Genomic DNA, 17,794 nt, shown 5'->3' with positions numbered 1-17,794 from the left:
CTAGTGAGTAAAGTGATCAGTGGTTCTAGATCAGTGCTTCTCAACTAGGGACAATTGTGCCCTCAGGGGACATTTAGCCATATAACTAATAATTGTAGGGTGGTAAAAACAGGGTACCAATACCTGACTTTCTGCTTAAGAATTGGAATTACCTAATCCAAGTTTAGTGTGTTTACCACCAACTAAGGGATTCAGACCCAAAGAACAAATGTCCTTCTTCAAAAATAGATGCCCTTCTTCCAGCAGTGGAAATATCAGTGATTCAGGATCACTCAGTTGAAACATTAGCGCATCTGACACACCAAGACAGCTTGAAGCATAGGGGATGTCATTGATCGAATTTAAATGTTGAATATAATGATGAGGTTATTTTCTTTCCAAATCCCTTCCAGTCATGCTTATTACCTTAAGGAAAAGGACTCCATCGGCCTTTCACAACTCTTCATTACTCACTAGCTGCCATTTTAGGCTGAGAGCAGACCTCAGGCTCAGAACCACTGCAGGTCACAGCCTCTAGCTAAACTTGAATCCATTTAACCTGCTTTTTTTTTTTCAATTGCATTTTTGCCCAATTATCTTCTATTTATGATAAGTGACACTGGTTTCCAATTTATAATAATAAGGATACAAGGCTTCATGCTTAAACAGATAGGCCTTTAAATAAAAATATAAATCCACTAAAAAAATTAAATACAACATGGTACAAATGATCCACAGGCGTACCTTAAACTGGGCAAGTGATACAGGAATGAGCACACCATTAATGACCCTGCTATTGTTACTTTAAGAAGGTTTTATTAAAGAAACCTGGTCCTATTCAGAGGCGAGCCTTCGCATTTGGCCTTGTGCGTCATCAGCCTCCAATTCATATATGTTTTAGTTATTACTACCAGTAAATCACACACTGTTCTATTTGGCAACCACTCAATAGTAAGCCATAAAAAAAAAAAAAAATCACCCTGCGAAGTAAAACAAATACTATAAACCTAAAGAAGGTAAACAAGCAGAAATGATAATCCAAATAACCTTATTAGTCAGAAAGTTGCGTTCTTTAAAAAGCTCAACAATACACACTCACCATTTATCTATATAAATGTGAAATCAGCTATATAAGAAAATGAAAAAAAGCCCTATGTACACTACTAATTAAAATATACAGTCACTTTATTTAATTATATTTAATTTAATCAGAGTGCTATCTCATAAGAATAATGGAAAGGAAATCAGTTGGTTTGAAAGAACTGCAAGGTAAAAATGGACACGAACTTTAGGCAAAATATTTACATTAAAATTACCTGTCTATGCTAAATCTCTCCAAAATTTTTTTTCTATTATTCAATTTTACTTATTCTGAAGATCTACTTTGGAGAAGTGATGCTTTGTTTCCACCAGTTCAAATTTCTCCAAACTTCATACTAAAAAAACAAAACCAAACGAAAAACAACTATGCAGAGTGTTCTGGGTTTGTTTTTGTGTTTTTTTTTTTTTGCTTGTTTCAAATTTCTCCTCAAAATCTTGTCATCTCTTTTATAAGCCTAGGTCTTGTGTATAACTGAACTCCTATGACTTATAAGACATAAGAACTAGTCATAAGAGTTTAACAAGCAAGGTATTCAGTAATTTACCATGAATTATAAATATACTTACATATTTTTCAGAATACAACAGGCATAAATTATTTCAAAGTATAAACTAAAAGTTACTGAAATTGAAAATTAGGGACAGTATCATCTACCAATTCATTCAGATATACTAAAGTCAGATCATATTAGTCCAGGTTTGTGTAAATCCAGAACACACACTCATACACACAGAGTTGTGGTAACAAAGTCCAAAATATGGTTAATCTTTCAGTTTGAAACTTCTTTCCACGATGGCAATCAAGCACAACATAACCAAGACTTCTAGACTGGAAAGCTACAGATCTCCCCAGGTGTTTGGCATACGAACAGCAGCAATTGAGAGACAGCAATTAAAGAACAGATATTTACTAAATGCATATTATACAGGCGGCATAGCCCCTCACAGAGGATACAAAGATTGATTCATGTGAGGGTTCCTACTTTTCAGGAACTTATGTTCCCCTACACAGTCAAAAGACACACATGAAAAAGAAGACAGCATAAGACAGAAAGTGTTAAATAAATGGCAACACTGTGCTCTCAGAGCTCAAGATAGATCTCAATAAATGAAGTCAGGCCATTTGGCCCTGTACACATTTGCTCATGAAAACCCAAAGTTGAGCCATTAATCCCAACGTGTTCACTTTCACTTTCTTTCCTCTCATTAAACTTTACATTTTATTTATGATGTACTGACCCAAAGAAAGCAATCTCAGAAATGCCCTTTTAAAGAAGACAGACAGACAGCATTTACTTCTGGTCCCAGAGATATTTCCATTATGAAAGCAGATCTCCTGTTAAGTCCAAGAGGCCTTTCCAAAATGGGGGCATTGGGCAGGAAGGCTGGCAGATGACTAGAAGGAGAGTGTTTTGAGGTCAAACGGGCTGTGGTCCCCCTGTCTAACCACCCGGTCAGTCACAGCCAGCCTGCCAGCTCTGGTTACTAGGCAGTTTGCTGCTCTGTTGCTTAGTGACTTGAGCCTGCAGACCATCATTTCCAGCTGGCTCTACTGGAACCTAACCGTAATAGATTTGACTTGATCTTTTTCTTTAGACTTCAAGTCTTTCATGCCTTTTTCTCTGAATCACTGAAAATGAAATTATATTCTAATTGGTTTTGTCAGTCTTATTCTAAAACTACTCTATATCAGAATGTTTTCTGCTGACCTTAAAACCTTCCTTCTTCAAGGACATATATTTCACCTACACACACATATATTTTTATGGGAAAAAAAAGATGGCTACATTCATATGAGCTACAGGTGTTAAACAAGTAAACTGAGATTCCACATTAAGAAAAGGCTGTTTCTCCCCTTCTGTTAACTAACCACCATTTCGTAAAGTCATTGAATATGCATTGTTACAGGTTCCGTATATAAGCAGGGTAGAGAAATAAATAAATGAGAACATGATTCTTAACCCAAAGGAAGGTAATGCTGAAAGAACACAGGATGGAGAGTTAGGCAAACCTTAGTTCAAGTTTTAAGTCAGTTCATTTCAAGGCTGTCTAGCTGAATGATCTTGATTATGTACCAGTTTCCTTGGGATTCAGCATCTGCATATGTAGAATACAACTAATAATACTTAAATTCAAGCTTGTTTCTTTTGAAGGATTAATGTACATAAAGCATCTGACACACAGCAGGAGCTAAACCATTATTATATACGTGTGAAAGTTGCTCAGTCATGTCCAACTCTTTGAGACCCCATGGACTGTAGCCTGCCAGATTCCTCTGTCCATGGAATTCTCCAGGCCAGAATACTGGAGTGGGTAGCTGTTCCCTTCTCCAGGGGATCTTCCCTACCCAGGGATGGAATCCAGGTCTCCCAGCATTGCAGGCAGATTCTATACCATCTGAGCCACCAGGGTATTGTCAGAATAAGTCTCAGGTTATATAAAAAGGTGTGTTTTTATGAACCTAAGTTTTAATTCCAAAGTGAAATCAACCAATTCCTTCTGATATCGACTCAAGATCTCATTTTGAGAATAAGTACTTCATTTGAAATAGTTAGACAGCCTTTATGTCCTTAAAATTGAATATGAAATTATTTTCTTCTGCTTTGTATATATGGTAGAAGAGATCGGTGTGTTAAGATGGTACATCATTGAAGATGCAGTAAAATTTTAAATTCAATTTTTTATTACTATCCACAGATTTCCACATTTCTTACCCCAAATCATGGCTTCCAGATGGTGTTCTAGAATGAATACCATTCATCCTGAAGGCCCTGAAGCCTTTTTATGAGTCACATAATTATTAAACCACTCTATCCCCTGTTTTTACCCATGAGGTATACACCTCACTAACTTACAACAGCAAGTTGGAACTGGTTTTTAATTACTTATCTTAAATGTACTTAGTTTGTTATCACTTGGTAAATTTAATTAGTCAATTTTTACTTGTAAATATCAAATGGCTCTGTATCCATATGACTTATGAATAGAGTCTACAATTTAAAAAGGCTGGTAATTAAGGTCTAATATCGAGTGGCCACAGAATTGGAACTACATGACTTCTACTATGTTAAACTCCTCATGGTTTAAAACATGTTTTGCTTTGTTTTTTTTTTCCCCCCAGCAGCAAAACCATTTAAAAAATGAATAACTTTGTCACACTGGTGATAGTAAAGCTTCTTCCTGAAACTGCTACTTGAACAACAATTTTGGAAGTTTTCTGTTTAAGGAACAAAAAAATGTACTCAAGCTCCAAAGCTCAATTAATTCAGTAATCTCACAAGAGCTTTTTATTTATAAAGATATTTATATAAAGAATAACTTTAAAAATTATTTTAATGAACTTTGAGACAAATTTTTTTTAATTTTTTTCTCATTCAGCATTTCTACCAAGTTTATTAGAAAGACTGTTTTGCTTGGAAGTAATTTCACCACTAGTAGAATGACTTTGGCACACATACACTTAATATCTTTTCTATTTCTTTAAGATAAATGTCAAAGGTCACAGGAAGTACATATGCGTAATAAATTGCAATGTTACTTCATTGTTTACTTCACTGTCTTTAGTTACTATTTGTCACATTTTTATTTTTAAATGCTCAGTTGCTCAGTCCTATCAGACTCTTTGCAACCCCATGGACTATATCCCCACAGGCTCCTCTGTCTATGGGATTTCCCAGCCAAGGATACTGGAGTGAGTTGCCATTTCATCCTCCAGGAATTTCTTAAATATTACAAAGCGATTAACAAGTTCTTTAAGATGAATGTCTTCCTGAGGTTTTCTGATTTTAGGAAAGGTTAATCAGATTTTCAAAAGTTATAGTCACTTTTAACTTGCAATGCCCCAGGATTTCCAGGGACACAGCCAGTTACACCAGGGACACAGTTCAGCCAACTGGCCCCACCCACCCTGCTGGCATTACTTCCTGTTGTGCATCTCAGAAACTCTCCCCCAGGAAACTTCCTCCCCACCTCCTTGCATCACACTACCCAGAGCCCACCTCTCAGTTCCCAGCTCCACCAGCAGCACCAGCAATGCCCTTCTCTGGGTATCACCACTATAAGTGATGGAGAAAAGATAACCTTAAAGTTAAGATGGGCAAACGACAGAGTTGGAACAAAGGAGAGAGTTCTCAAATAGAGTCTCTAAATAACAGCTTTGAAAAACTACTTGGGTGTGTGTGGGTGTTTGTGAATGGGGTTGTGTTTGTGTTGCACCTATAAACTCTCTAAATGGCTGGATTTCTTCTTTGTACGTGATAAAGGGTTTCTGGCCCATTCTGTAACTTGAATAAAATTTATAGTGTATTTCTCTATTAAACAACAACCAACCATTAAAAGCAACTATAGTTGCTGAAGAAATCATGACTCAAGAAAGCAAATTTTCACTTTTAAGCATGATCAATATTTTTTTTAAGGCATGAGCAATTTTATATCCAAAGCCAATGCCCAGTAAAGTTTATAATGAGCAAAAGTTATGGCAAAAAAAAAAAAAAAACTTATGTAGCTCCCTAAAACTCTTTTAAGATTTTCTAAAAGCCTCCTAAAAAAGGCCTTTCAAAAATCCACCTAAAGGAATTGTTTTGTTGTTTAAGGATATTGCTAAGTGCTTTTTCTACCTTTGGATACATTGTAATTAAACACACACACACACACCAGATATTTTAAAGACAAGACACGTATTACCTGGACAGTATCTTGCCTGAAGAAATACTATTGCCTACTACACACTCTAGAACACTTTCCTTCATTTGGTGTATAGAACCCAGGGTAAAGTGAGGAAAACACATGAAAAATACAAAGATTTTCCTGAAATAAACTTACACTGAAAGTTTTCTTCTCCAGAAATTTCAGTGATGTTTATGCTGACATAAGAGGGAATTCCCTACACTGATGAAAACAGAGCCTCATCTGTAATGACTAGACCACAAGGTACTAGATATTAAGTAAAAATGGAAAAAAAAAAGTGGTGAGAAGTATGAACACAAGAGGGTCCTAACCTGACACACGGCATCAGATGGAGCACCAGTACTCAATGAACATTAGCTAGGGATGTAATTGTTACTTAAAGCTTTGTCCCATCCATGAAAAACTGACAGGTTAACCATTTTAAAATGAGGTGGTTGTTATTTAGTCACTAAAGTGAAAGTGAAAGTTGCTCAGTCATGTCCAACTCTTTGTGACCCCAAGGACTATAAAGTCCATGGAATTCTCCAGGGCAGAATACTAGAATGGGCAGCCTTTCCCTTCTCCAGGGGATCTTCCCAATTCAGGGATGGAACCCAGGTCACACTGTGGGCGGATTCTTTACCAGCTGAGCCACTAGGGAAGCCCAAGAATACTGGAGTGGGTAGCCTATCCCTTCTCCAGGGGAATCTTCCTGATCCAGGAATTGAACCGGGATCTCCTGCATTGCAAGATTCTTTACCAGCTGAGCTACCAAGGAAGTCCTTTGGTAACTAAGTCACATCCTGCTTTAAGATTCAGCCTGAGCAAGACTGGATTAATGGACACATAATAAAGGAAATATTAGCTTATAATGACCCTCATTAAGTGTCTGTCCCTATGCAAAATACTTTAATTTACACATAAATGTACTTAATAAAACCACAACACGAAGTGAATACTATTATGAATCCCAGGAAACTGGGTACCAGTGAAATAAGCCTATATTAAGTAACTTGTTCAAAATCACACAACTAGTAAATGGGAAGTCAAATTTTAATGTAAGTAATCTGACTTCTCAGATACTCTCTGTCCAAGGGTCACATGGCACATGGAGTATTGTGTCTTTTTCATAAACTACTTTTTAAATAGGTTATGAAAATCCAAATGAAGCCTGGTTAAGAACAACCAAGATCAACCTGATAAATACAGCATCAGTTCAGTCGCTCAGTCATGTCTGACTCTTTGCGACCCCATGAATCGCAGCATGCCAGGCCTCCCTGTCCATCACCAACTACCGGAGTTCACTCAAACCGACGTCCATCGAGTCAGTGATCTCATCCTGCCTCAACCAGCTGCCTCAACCAGCCATCTCATCCTCTGCCGTCCCCTTCTCCTCCTGCCCCCAATCCCTCCCAGCATCAGAGTCTTTTCCAACGAGTCAACTCTTCGCATGAGGCGGTCAAAGTACTGGAGTTTCAGCTTTAGCATCATTCCCTCCAAAGAAATCCCAGGGCTGATCTCCTTCAGAATGGACTGGTTGGATCTCCTTGCAGTCCAAGGGACTCTCAGGAGTCTTCTCCAACACCACAGTTCAAAAGCATCAATTCTTCGGTGCTCAGCCTTCTTCACAGTCCAACTCTCACATCCGTACAGGACCACTGGAAAAACCATACCCTTGACTAGACGGACCTTTGTTGGCACAGTAATGTCTCTGCTTTTAAATATGCTATCTAGGTTGGTCATAATTTTTCTTCCAAGGAGTAATAAACATGAAATAACTTAGGGTTTTTAGTTAAGAAAAGAGAAGAATTTTTAAAAAGCATGATAACACTGACTATGTTGATTAATGGGCTTATCAAGATGAATAGAGTAAGGTCCTGGCTCTCTGATGGGTTACTCCAAGCTTCTTGCCTTGGTCTAAGAGACTGAAGCTGTGGGGTTTCCAAAGCAGATCCAGGAACCAAGAATGGCAGGGAAGGAGATTTCAGTTGTATATAAGCAAGGACTTCCCAGTCAATACACTTGTCAAAACACAGAATTGCTCTGTATGATCCTCATCCAGGAGGTCTGCAGAAATGTTCATCACAGACGTTACTCTACAAACTCAACTATGGTATAGAGGGAGAACCAATAGCCATTAGCACATTGTGACTGACACGGGCTGGCCATTACCCACATCTGTTTTACCTTGTGGCTCAGCTGGTAAAGAATCCACCTGCAGTGCAGGAGACCTGGGTGTGATCCCTGGGTTGGGAAGATCTCCTGGAGAAGAGAAAAGCTACCCACTCCAGTATTCTGGCCTGGAGAATTCTATGGACTGTATAGTCCACGGGGTCCCAAAGAGTCGGGACACGACTGAGCGCTTTTTTTTTGGGTAACAGGACTGAGATAGGTTTCCCAGCCTCCTTTGAAGTTAGATGTGGCCACAGAACTGACTTCTTTCTGGGGAATCCTGGGATAAGTAATGGGTGCAATTCTAGGCCTGCCTTATAAAAACTCACCAATGCCATCTTCTGTGATCTTCTCCTCTGATTCAGTGGAGCCCAGCAAACTTGGAAACCATGTGTTACTAATAGCGGAAACATAAGATAATAGGACCCGGGGTCCCTGAGCTACCCAGGTCAGGCTAGCTCCCCACAAGAAGCAGAAGCAAGAAATAAATATTTACTGTGTCAGTCCACTAAGATTTGGGGAGTATGTTGTAGAGCAAAGTGATTATCTTAATCAGATGCTTTCCAATGTGATTTTATATATATATATATATATATATATATATATATATATACACTGTAGTATAAGTAATTTGAAACCAAGGAATAGCTCTTGTTCAACTTTGTAATCAGTAGGTACAAGATAAACACTTCGGATTCAGTAGGTAGTAAACATATGCATATTGAATGGAAGGGAGTACCAGGCATAGGAAACAACATTCTGAGGCAGGTGTGTAATTAAATGACTATCTAATTGAAGAGGAGGAGAGGATTTGAGCATGGTGTTGGTAGTGGCAGCAGTTTAGATATCAATATGTATCTCTGTGTGTGTGTGTGTGTGTGTGAGTGTGTGTAATCAGCACAATTTGGAATATATTTTAAAAATTCTGGGTCATGCTTAGTCCAATAGTGAGAGCACAGATGGAATGATATTTGTCAAAAGACGCCCATGGGTATTATGAACATCTTGGGTCTTGTTGAACCAATAAGGAAAATGTGAAGTACTCTTTCCAACCGCCCTGCCGGATGCTTTTTCCATGAGGGATACTGTCTGCCCTCAAGTTACTGAGAACTGATATCACGATTTTTCTTTCTCATTTCCACTGCTCTTTCGACATCTCCTTCATCTGGTGGAGACACCACAACGAAGGATTGGCAGAAATTGTGCTCTTGGAGCTTCTCCAAACAGCATCAGAAAAGGAAGTGCCAGAAATTTCAAAAGAAAGCCTGTTTTCATGAGATTTCCTGCCTTCCTTACATCTCAACATGTCCAAATAGTTCCGATAACCTTCAGTTGAACTTGAGGTTGCTTCACTCCAACAGAAATGAAGTGTCTGCGTGGAGGCTTACCCATTCAGCAACAGGTACACTTTAGGAAGTGTATCTCAACCAAAAGGGACAGCACATGCCCAGATTCTGGCTCTGACCCTTTCTGAACGCCAGCCAGCTCTCCTGTTCAGGCACTTGATACTTCATCTCAAGCCATCCCTCTCCCTCAGAGCATCTCCCAGAGTTCACCTATGCCTTTCAATCACTGCTTATCTCTGACAAATTTTTTTCACAAATATCTCCCTGAAAGAGAAGTCATCCTTCTTCATCATTTTTTTAAGATGGAAAAATTCAATGTTTGTCTTACCTCTTTTAGGAGCCTTATATCTAACTAAACTTAGAAACACCACTTAGTTAAAATCTTGGGGACAATAAGAACACTTCCCAGATCAAAGATCTAGCTATTTAAAATGACAATTCTAAGGTCAGACATTTCTTTGGGTGGGGAATGCCTTTTATTTCCTTTGTTGGCTGTTTTCATCTCTGACATGAATGCATGACTGGGTAGGGTCATGTTGCTTAAGTTTAGATTTTGATTCTTTTCCTTTTATTGTTGCTTCTTTCCTAGAAGTCTTGATTCTGGATTTATTTGGAGGGGGGGTGATTCTGTTTTGTTTTATCCATTCCTAGTATACTTTTTCATGTTCTGTGAAAAAGCTGTATAAAAATCAGTTTCTATTTTTTTTCTATTCAGTCAGTCACTACTTTTTTTGTTATGCCTGTTTCCTTCATCATAATTAATATTCATTTTGCCAAAACATGGAGTAGTGTATAGAACTTACTACTGCCTAAAATTAACCAACTGTGTATCACAGATCCCTCTTTCTCTGATCATAGCCTAGAATTGCCTCTTCTCAGGCAGAAACACAATAAGCTCACGCAATGATTTATTTTAATATTTGTTTTATGACAGCATGAAAATACCAAGAATTGTCTAGACACCTAGCTGGCACCATACGCATGAAATAAAGTAACCTATTACAGCAGATAAAAACATGCGTATAGCAAATAAAAATACTGACAAAACAGTCAAATAATTCATATGCAAAGAACAGAGCAATATTGCCAAGTACCAGCCTGAAACTTTTTGCACTGGCATTCCTAAACCCACTGAAAAGACACGTTGAGATTACAAATATATTAAAGTCAGTAGCTAGGAGGGGTTTTACTGGGACACACTATTTTACACACCCACCCACACACACGCTCCATACACATCTCTGTTGAATCGAGGGGTCATGCAGGAAAGAGAACAAACTACGATTTTCTTCTCTCCTTTCTGGTCTTTTTCCCCCCTAGGCTGTTGCAGGATCTGGCAGGGCTACTAGCTTAGGAATCAAAGAAACGCCACCATGTCAGTATTGGAAAAAAACCTGCATTCTTATTTGACATCTGGAATCCAGTTTTCTTGTAGGAACTTGCAATAGGAATTGAACTTGGAGCACCACCCATGTCAAAGACTCCTATTACCAATCTCAAGGATTTCAGCCCTGACTTGGACATCTGTGGGATTTATACTAAGGTAGATTATTTCCGATAAATCATGGGTGAGGAGTGAAGACGGTCCTCCACTCTCCTTCCTTCCCCTAAAGTGAAAGGCAGGAGGCGCAAAAATCACCCAGGGGCACCTGGCCACCATGTCTGCTCATCCGAGCAAACCTTACCACGTATGTGCCACGGTGAACCGCCGCTGTTTGGGGATGTTGCTACTGAGAAGCATCCTGCGCAGGAGCCTGGGGGAATTTCTCGGCGAAATCACGGGTGAGAGCTTGGGAGACACCGATTTCCTTGAGGTCTTGGACTTCTCGTGCTGCAACAGGTTTTCCCGCAAGGATTTCACAAGATCCTCGTTCAGCCAGGGGTTTGGACAATGCGGATTATCCACTTCAGGGACTGTTAAAGTGTCCGGGCTTGTCGTCTGCTGAGCCATTTTCGCGGTCAACTTTGTACACTTGGCAGTGATCCAGGGCAACGTGGTTGCCTGGCCTCCTTCCAGTGACTGCCTCGCTCGGCTCCCGGGCAGAGGTCCGGGGAAGCAGGTCGGAACCAACCGCTGCTAGTTCATTCGGCCGCCTGCCTCAGTCTCTCGGCGGAGACGGGGCTGGGAGCAGGGGAGGCGAGTGCACTCCACGGCGGAAGCCTCGCGAACGTCACCCCTCCTCTGCCGATCCCCTGCCAAGGCTCACCGCCGAGCTCGCGGGGCAGAGGAACATGGAGGGAAGCCACGGCGAGCGAGGCTTTTGTCAGCGCTACGAAACAGCCTGCTAAACTATTGGAACTAATGCGCCGCAGCTGCTCCAGCGACTTCTGCTTATGTACAGAAAACGTCCGGGGCGGGGGGTGGGTGGGGGGGGGCGGTTAGGGCTTAACCATCAGATGCCTGCTGCCCGTTGTTTGGCCAGTCTTTTCATTTGCTTATTCCTGAATCCAGAGGAAAGAAAAACTTTGAACTTGACCTTCCTCTCCCGCAAGGTCTATTTATCTCCCTTAGGTCCCCGTTCATAAAAGAAATTGTTAGTCCCTCGGTTTTTATAAGGGGGGAATAAACAAACAGGAGTTAGACAAGGAGAAATAGTTCCCTGTTTGCTCAGCTCCATCTGATGGTCCTTGGAAGACAAATCCCAAGAGGAGAAAATGGACTCTTTCTTTTCCTCTTTCTGTCTAGTTAGAAGCCAAACAAAAGGTTTCAAAATACTACATATGGAACCTATCACAGGTTGCGTCGTTTAGCCTAATGAAGGCCCTTTCAAAGCGTGGAACAACACAGTTATAGCCCCAAATGGTATTTGTTGTATCTTTGCATTTAAACTGATGACACTCCAGAGGAACAGACCGCTTTCATATGGGGATTTAAAAATGATTTTTAAAGTTTCAATCATTGCTTATGGTATAGACATTTTATTCAACTATAAAAGATAAATCTAGCTTTCTGGCTTTCCATAGTCATTTCCTCAGTTGTTTTTAATATAAGATTTTTATGTGTGATCAGAATAGCTTCTACAAACTCACTCAAAGTGGGTTTAAAATTGAAGAAATTATTTCTTGCCTACTTAGTTTGCTACTGAAAAGAAGAATTAAATATTACAATTCAAGTAAGTAGGTAATAAAGCCTGTTAAATCTCATTATATGGCCACCAGAAGTACAAGCTTCAGATATGCATTTGAAAGGGAATTCAAACCTTTGATTATAGATGTCCCCAGCAGCCTAGTGATGCTACAGACAGTTCAAGATGGAAATCAAAGCACATTTCTCAGGATCTAATAATATTTTTTAAAACACAATAACTTAAGAAGGAGTTAGGAAATACATTCAGATAAAATGGAAAACAGAGTAGTCTGATCCAGTTATTTTTTGGTTTCTATAATTACTGTTAGGTGGATTCTAAAAGTTCCTCCTATTTCCTTCCTTGGGTGTTCCACATGAAGTTTTAATTCCTTGCATTTAAAATGTTACAGAAAAGGATACTCTGAGGATCTGACCATATAAGCCCAGGGCCACCATTTGGTGTACCTATAATAATTTAACAGTACACATGTACCTTGACTTCATCAGAAAATTTGGTATATGTAATGATTAAAATGATACCAAATTTCTGAAAAATGGGCTGAGGGCCTGACAATTACATTAGAAGTTGTACAAAACAGGAGTACCTGCTTACATTCAAAGAGATCGTAATTTAATGGAAAGGACTACACTATGCTCGGAAAAAGACACCAGAACATCTACAGAGTGAAATTATCAGGCGCAGAAAAATAACAATGAGAATGGTGTGCATGAGTGAAGAGAGAATGCCGAGTGCAATACAGCTTGAAGGGAGGGAATCAACAATTAATGGAAAGGAAGTTAACACAAAAGACCACTCCGAATGAGGGATTAGAACATGAAAATACAATAAGGAATTAGTAAGCAAGTCTTGTTCAAGACTAAAAACAAATGAAGTTAGTAGATATAAAACCTATTCAAGCTTGTAGATATAAAAAGTTCAGATAACAGGATAAAGTGAAGGGGAAAAAAAACCCAATAAGTAGTAAACCAACATGACAAAAAGAAAAAAAAAAAAATTGCCACTCTCTAAAGACTTGTTTCATTCAACACTGATGGGTATATTTGTACTAGGTACTCTATGGAGTGTCTAGGATATTACGATATTTAAAGGTAATCGATCAAGTGCAAAGCAGTTGACAGGACAAAGTGTAGCCCAGGTACCCAGAGGAGAGCCTGGAAACTGGAGATATTTAAAAGGCTGGCTTTAAGTAGACAAAAGTGTTGCTCAGTGACCAAATAAAGGTATTGATAGGACTGAGAATGCTATGGGATCTATATTGGGACATTCATTGAGTTCAGAGGATTCTAGGTTCTAGGGTTTGCTTTCAGTGACCTTTCCTTAAGAGGAGTAAAATATTTACAAGCTATTCTTCTCATATTTGGCCTGTAATGTGGATGCTCAAAGACACTGGGCACTTTGTAGATAATCACAACTAAGCTAAAATAGAAGATATAAGACTATTCTATTAAAAAAAACTCATTGAGAATCATGGTTAAACATGGACTAAGAACAGAGGCATTTGGCAAGTCTCCCATTACTTGGTGCATGTTAAAAGATTCCATTGTAGAAGAAGAGTTGGCTACCTCTATACAGGTGCCCATTTTCTGTCATTATTTGTTCAATTTCCTGACATCTACAATTACCTTCCTGAATGCCCCCCAATGATATATGGCATGCATGCTCCTTTTTGAAAATAGGATTAATTTTGTTTTGAGAATTATTTGCCACCTCCTTGAAATAGCTTGCAAGATCCTGCAGTGTTACAAAATCATGCTTGAAAATAACTGCCTTAGGAAGCACAAATTGTAAAGTTTTGATGATAACCAGGTGAAGGAGGTTTGGATAAATAGGCAATTCTCTTTATAATAATGCAGAAGGTCAGGGGAACTCTTCCAACAGGAGGACTACAGAGCTTGCTTTTTCCTTTTTTTTTTTCAAACAAAATCTTTTCAAAACTAGCTGCCAGAAACTTTTCTGAAAAACACAGTACTGTGACAACCAAATAAGGCCTTAGATTTTAACGAGTGGAAATTTGAAAGTGGGGCACAATGTTTTGATAAAAGCACCCACGCCTAGAACAGCAGATAGCATCTCAACTTAATAAAAACTTTCCTAGATACCTTTCTGTGGATTTTCAAAATCTGTTTTTTCAGGTTTTTGGAATCCTTGAAAGCATTTGTATAATTCATAAGCAGCAACACAAATAAGAAATAAGATTTGTACAGGTTATGGGACAAAGACTTAAAAGTGTGCCCTTGCCTAGGTAAAAACAAACAAGGCTGGATTTCTCACAATTCAAAGGGAGCAATGGTGCAGCTAATTCAAAAGAATGGATAAATTAAAATGAGTTATACTCAACTACGGAATGCATTGTATACTTCTCCCAACCACGTTTTAGTTAAGTAAACAGTGCATTAAAATGAGACTGCTTTTCATATTTTCATATTGTCTAGAGGATGTGGTCCATGGAAATTATCTGATAGTGGGAGAGATTATGTTGTTTAACAGTTAAGAACATATGTATGGAACTCAAAGCATGTTTTGAACCCCAGCTATGATATTTACTAGCTGTGTACTTCACTTGTCTATGGCTTAGTTTCTCATGTGTGAAATAGAATGAGAATAATAGCTATTGCATAAGAATACTGCAAAGATTTGATGTGTTAATACTCATGATACAAAGTATATGAAGACAGCTTGGTACAGAGTAAATACCCAGTAAATGAAACCTGTCACTCAGTGATACAAGGAACTTACAGATATTTACACTTAGTAGATAGCAAGTTTGTGCCAGGGTCTTTCGTTTGATTCTTGTAATAACTCTTAGGGTTTTATGTCATTAACATTATTTTACCAAAGAGAGCATAAGGAGGAAAAATAACTTACACAAAGTCATTAGTTCAACAATGCACAACAGAGTTTTGTCCATGAAGTGCCAGGGTCTCTTATTTTAATTCTATATCAAATCACCCCAAAAGGAAAGCAAATTCAGTATTTAAAATTGATGATGGAAAATAGAAATCTGAGTGCCCTGAGCTCCTGGCTTAATTAACACTAAATTCTTTCCTTGGCTTTACTCAGGACATACACAGTGACAACCCGTAAAACATGCCAAGTCATGAAATTCTTACAAAGGCATGTTATTCAAGTGAGGGCAGATCGAGGTGGAATTCCTCAGTGTTTTTTCATCTATGTGCCTATGTACCTTCGATATTAAGGTGTTTTCATTTGAATTTCAAATGAAATGGTAGTTTTCTACTTTACAAAATAATACATTCTAAAATCATTTTATATTTTTATTTTAATATATATTAACATATATAACTAAATTATATAAATATATATTTTATATTTTCCTTGTGATTATTTTTATTTAGAATTTATTCTTATGATAAAATTATGTTATCCTTGTGAACAGTGTAGAACAAGGCTTTCAAATCATCATTATCATTGAACATTTATTAGGTACTGGGCTGCTTAGTGGAGATTAAATACAGTAAAGTATCTATTTGAAAATAGTAGATATATACAAACCCTGCCATAGAGAAAACAAATGATAAGTATCAAACTAGTAATAAAAACAATCAGTGCCTCAAAGATTTAAAGGAGTAACTAAAATATATCTAGACCAATGGAACAATAACTCAAAAAAGGAGCAGGACTTAAATTAGGCCTTGAAAGAAAGTGCATGTGGAAGAAGAATAACATGATATTTTTGGGAGTGAGTAGTCTAGGGGAGGTGAGAGATGTTGGATTTTTAGACTCCTGTGGAAGAGTAAAAATTATCTATTTTGGATGTAGCTAAATAATATATATAGAGATTTAAATAAGATAAATTTGGTGACATTATATATTATAATTTGGAGACGGGTGATTCTGAAGGCTGTTTATCTTCACAGTTCTGTTTCAATATAAATTTGTGTAGAAATAGAAGAGGCTGATCACATAAGAATAAGAAGGATTTACTGCTTAAAGCAAATTGTAATATAAAGTGGAACTATATGTAACTTTGTTCTGTATTTTCCAAGTCTCCTGTACATGTGTTATCATACTTTCATAATTTAAAAAAGAAAGAGAAAAAATAATCATAATCAATTATATAGTTCATCTAATTAAGTGTAGTTCACCTAAATCAATCATTCAAAGGCTGTTAATGTAAAAAAAGACATCTAGGGCTTATTGAACAAAAGAAATATAATTGCTTGATTTATATTAGAGCTACATTTTGCACAGACAATGTCTTTTTTCAAGCTCAATTCATTTTAATAGAAAGATTACATGGGCTTTGTTTCTAGATTAAATCTAGTCAATGGGCTTACCCCCCACCCCTAGATTAAAGCTAAATGTTAGAGATCTATCTATTGACAGAGTAAACTAACATTTAATTTGAAAGATAAGTTACCTTTTTATAGGCACAACTTATACCAGCCACATTTATACAGCATGTTCATTTTATTCCTGAGAAAATAATAATAATAAACCTGCAATACAGTTTAAGTAAGATTCTTTCCTTTTCTCTTGATACAGTCACCTAAAAAAGCTTCCAATACTAGAAAAGAATTTTTCTTGATTACTCTGCTAAAATGAAACACTAGAATGTTCTAAGTATTAGCCAAACTTCAATAAAGAAAATAGGGTCTGATGATCACTAAAATTTTAGTACAGTATCTGGTATTTCTGGGCCTTCTTTCAATGAGAAGAATAGCTAGCCATTTTTGCCTTTAACTTGCAGACCAAAAAATCCCCTATTCTACTCTGTCTATAGTGGATTATCCCCTAGCACACTGAATGAGCAATTCTCTAGATTTTACAAAACAAAATGCCCTAAGTGCAAGCACTTTGCATCACTATTTAATTTGGTCATTGTGATCACTCTAATGAGGCAGGCCCTACTGCCTTCATTTTAAAGTTGAGAAAACTGAGGCACCAAAATTAAAAAAAACTTCCTTAAGGTCATACATACCCAGTAGATAATAGAGTTGGGATTTTAAAGCAGATCAAGAACAGGGCCCATGCATGTAATCACTGCAATAGACTGCCTTTGTGTGTTTTTAAAAAATGTCAAGTAAATTAATAAGATATTCTCAGTAAAATGACACCCCACTCCAGTACTCTTGCCTGGAAAATCCCATGGATAGAGGAGCCTGGTAGGCTACAGTCCATGGGGTCGCTAAGAGTCGGACACAACTGAGCGACTTCACTTTCCCTTTTCACTTTCATGCATTGGAGAAGGAAATGGCAACCCACTCCAATATTCTTGCCTGGAGGATCCCAGGGACTGGGGAGCCTGGTGGGCTGCCGTCTATGGGGTCGCACAGAGTCAGACATGACTGAAGCGACTTAGCAGTAGCAGCAAAATGAGTTCACACAATTTGATATGTACAAACTAATATCTACAAAATATTTGTCACAAGTTTTTGAAGTGAAAGTATGTCCACTTTTAAAGTAAATGTATCTCCAACC

The 17,794-nt window shown here is 38.0% G+C and overlaps 1 protein-coding gene across 3 annotated transcripts in view; it reads right to left on the bottom strand.

Annotated features, from left to right (window-relative positions):
* PDE4D (phosphodiesterase 4D) overlaps nt 1-17,794 on the bottom strand; it is a 1,572,172-nt gene that overhangs the window by 797,370 nt on the left and 757,008 nt on the right. The window contains exon 1 of one of the 3 annotated variants that reach the window (XM_027520403.1): nt 10,949-11,598. The exons of the other annotated variants lie outside the window; for them this stretch is intronic. Coding sequence (XP_027376204.1) covers nt 10,949-11,214 — 266 coding nt within the window. The 5' untranslated portion in view covers nt 11,215-11,598. Of the gene's footprint in view, nt 1-10,948; nt 11,599-17,794 lie in introns of those variants that run through there. 3 annotated transcript variants of the gene reach the window in all.

The sequence above is a fragment of the Bos indicus x Bos taurus genome, chromosome 20 (genome assembly GCF_003369695.1).
Source record: "Bos indicus x Bos taurus breed Angus x Brahman F1 hybrid chromosome 20, Bos_hybrid_MaternalHap_v2.0, whole genome shotgun sequence".
Lineage (NCBI taxonomy): Eukaryota > Metazoa > Chordata > Mammalia > Artiodactyla > Bovidae > Bos > Bos indicus x Bos taurus.
This window is presented reverse-complemented; position numbering and strand designations above follow the sequence as displayed.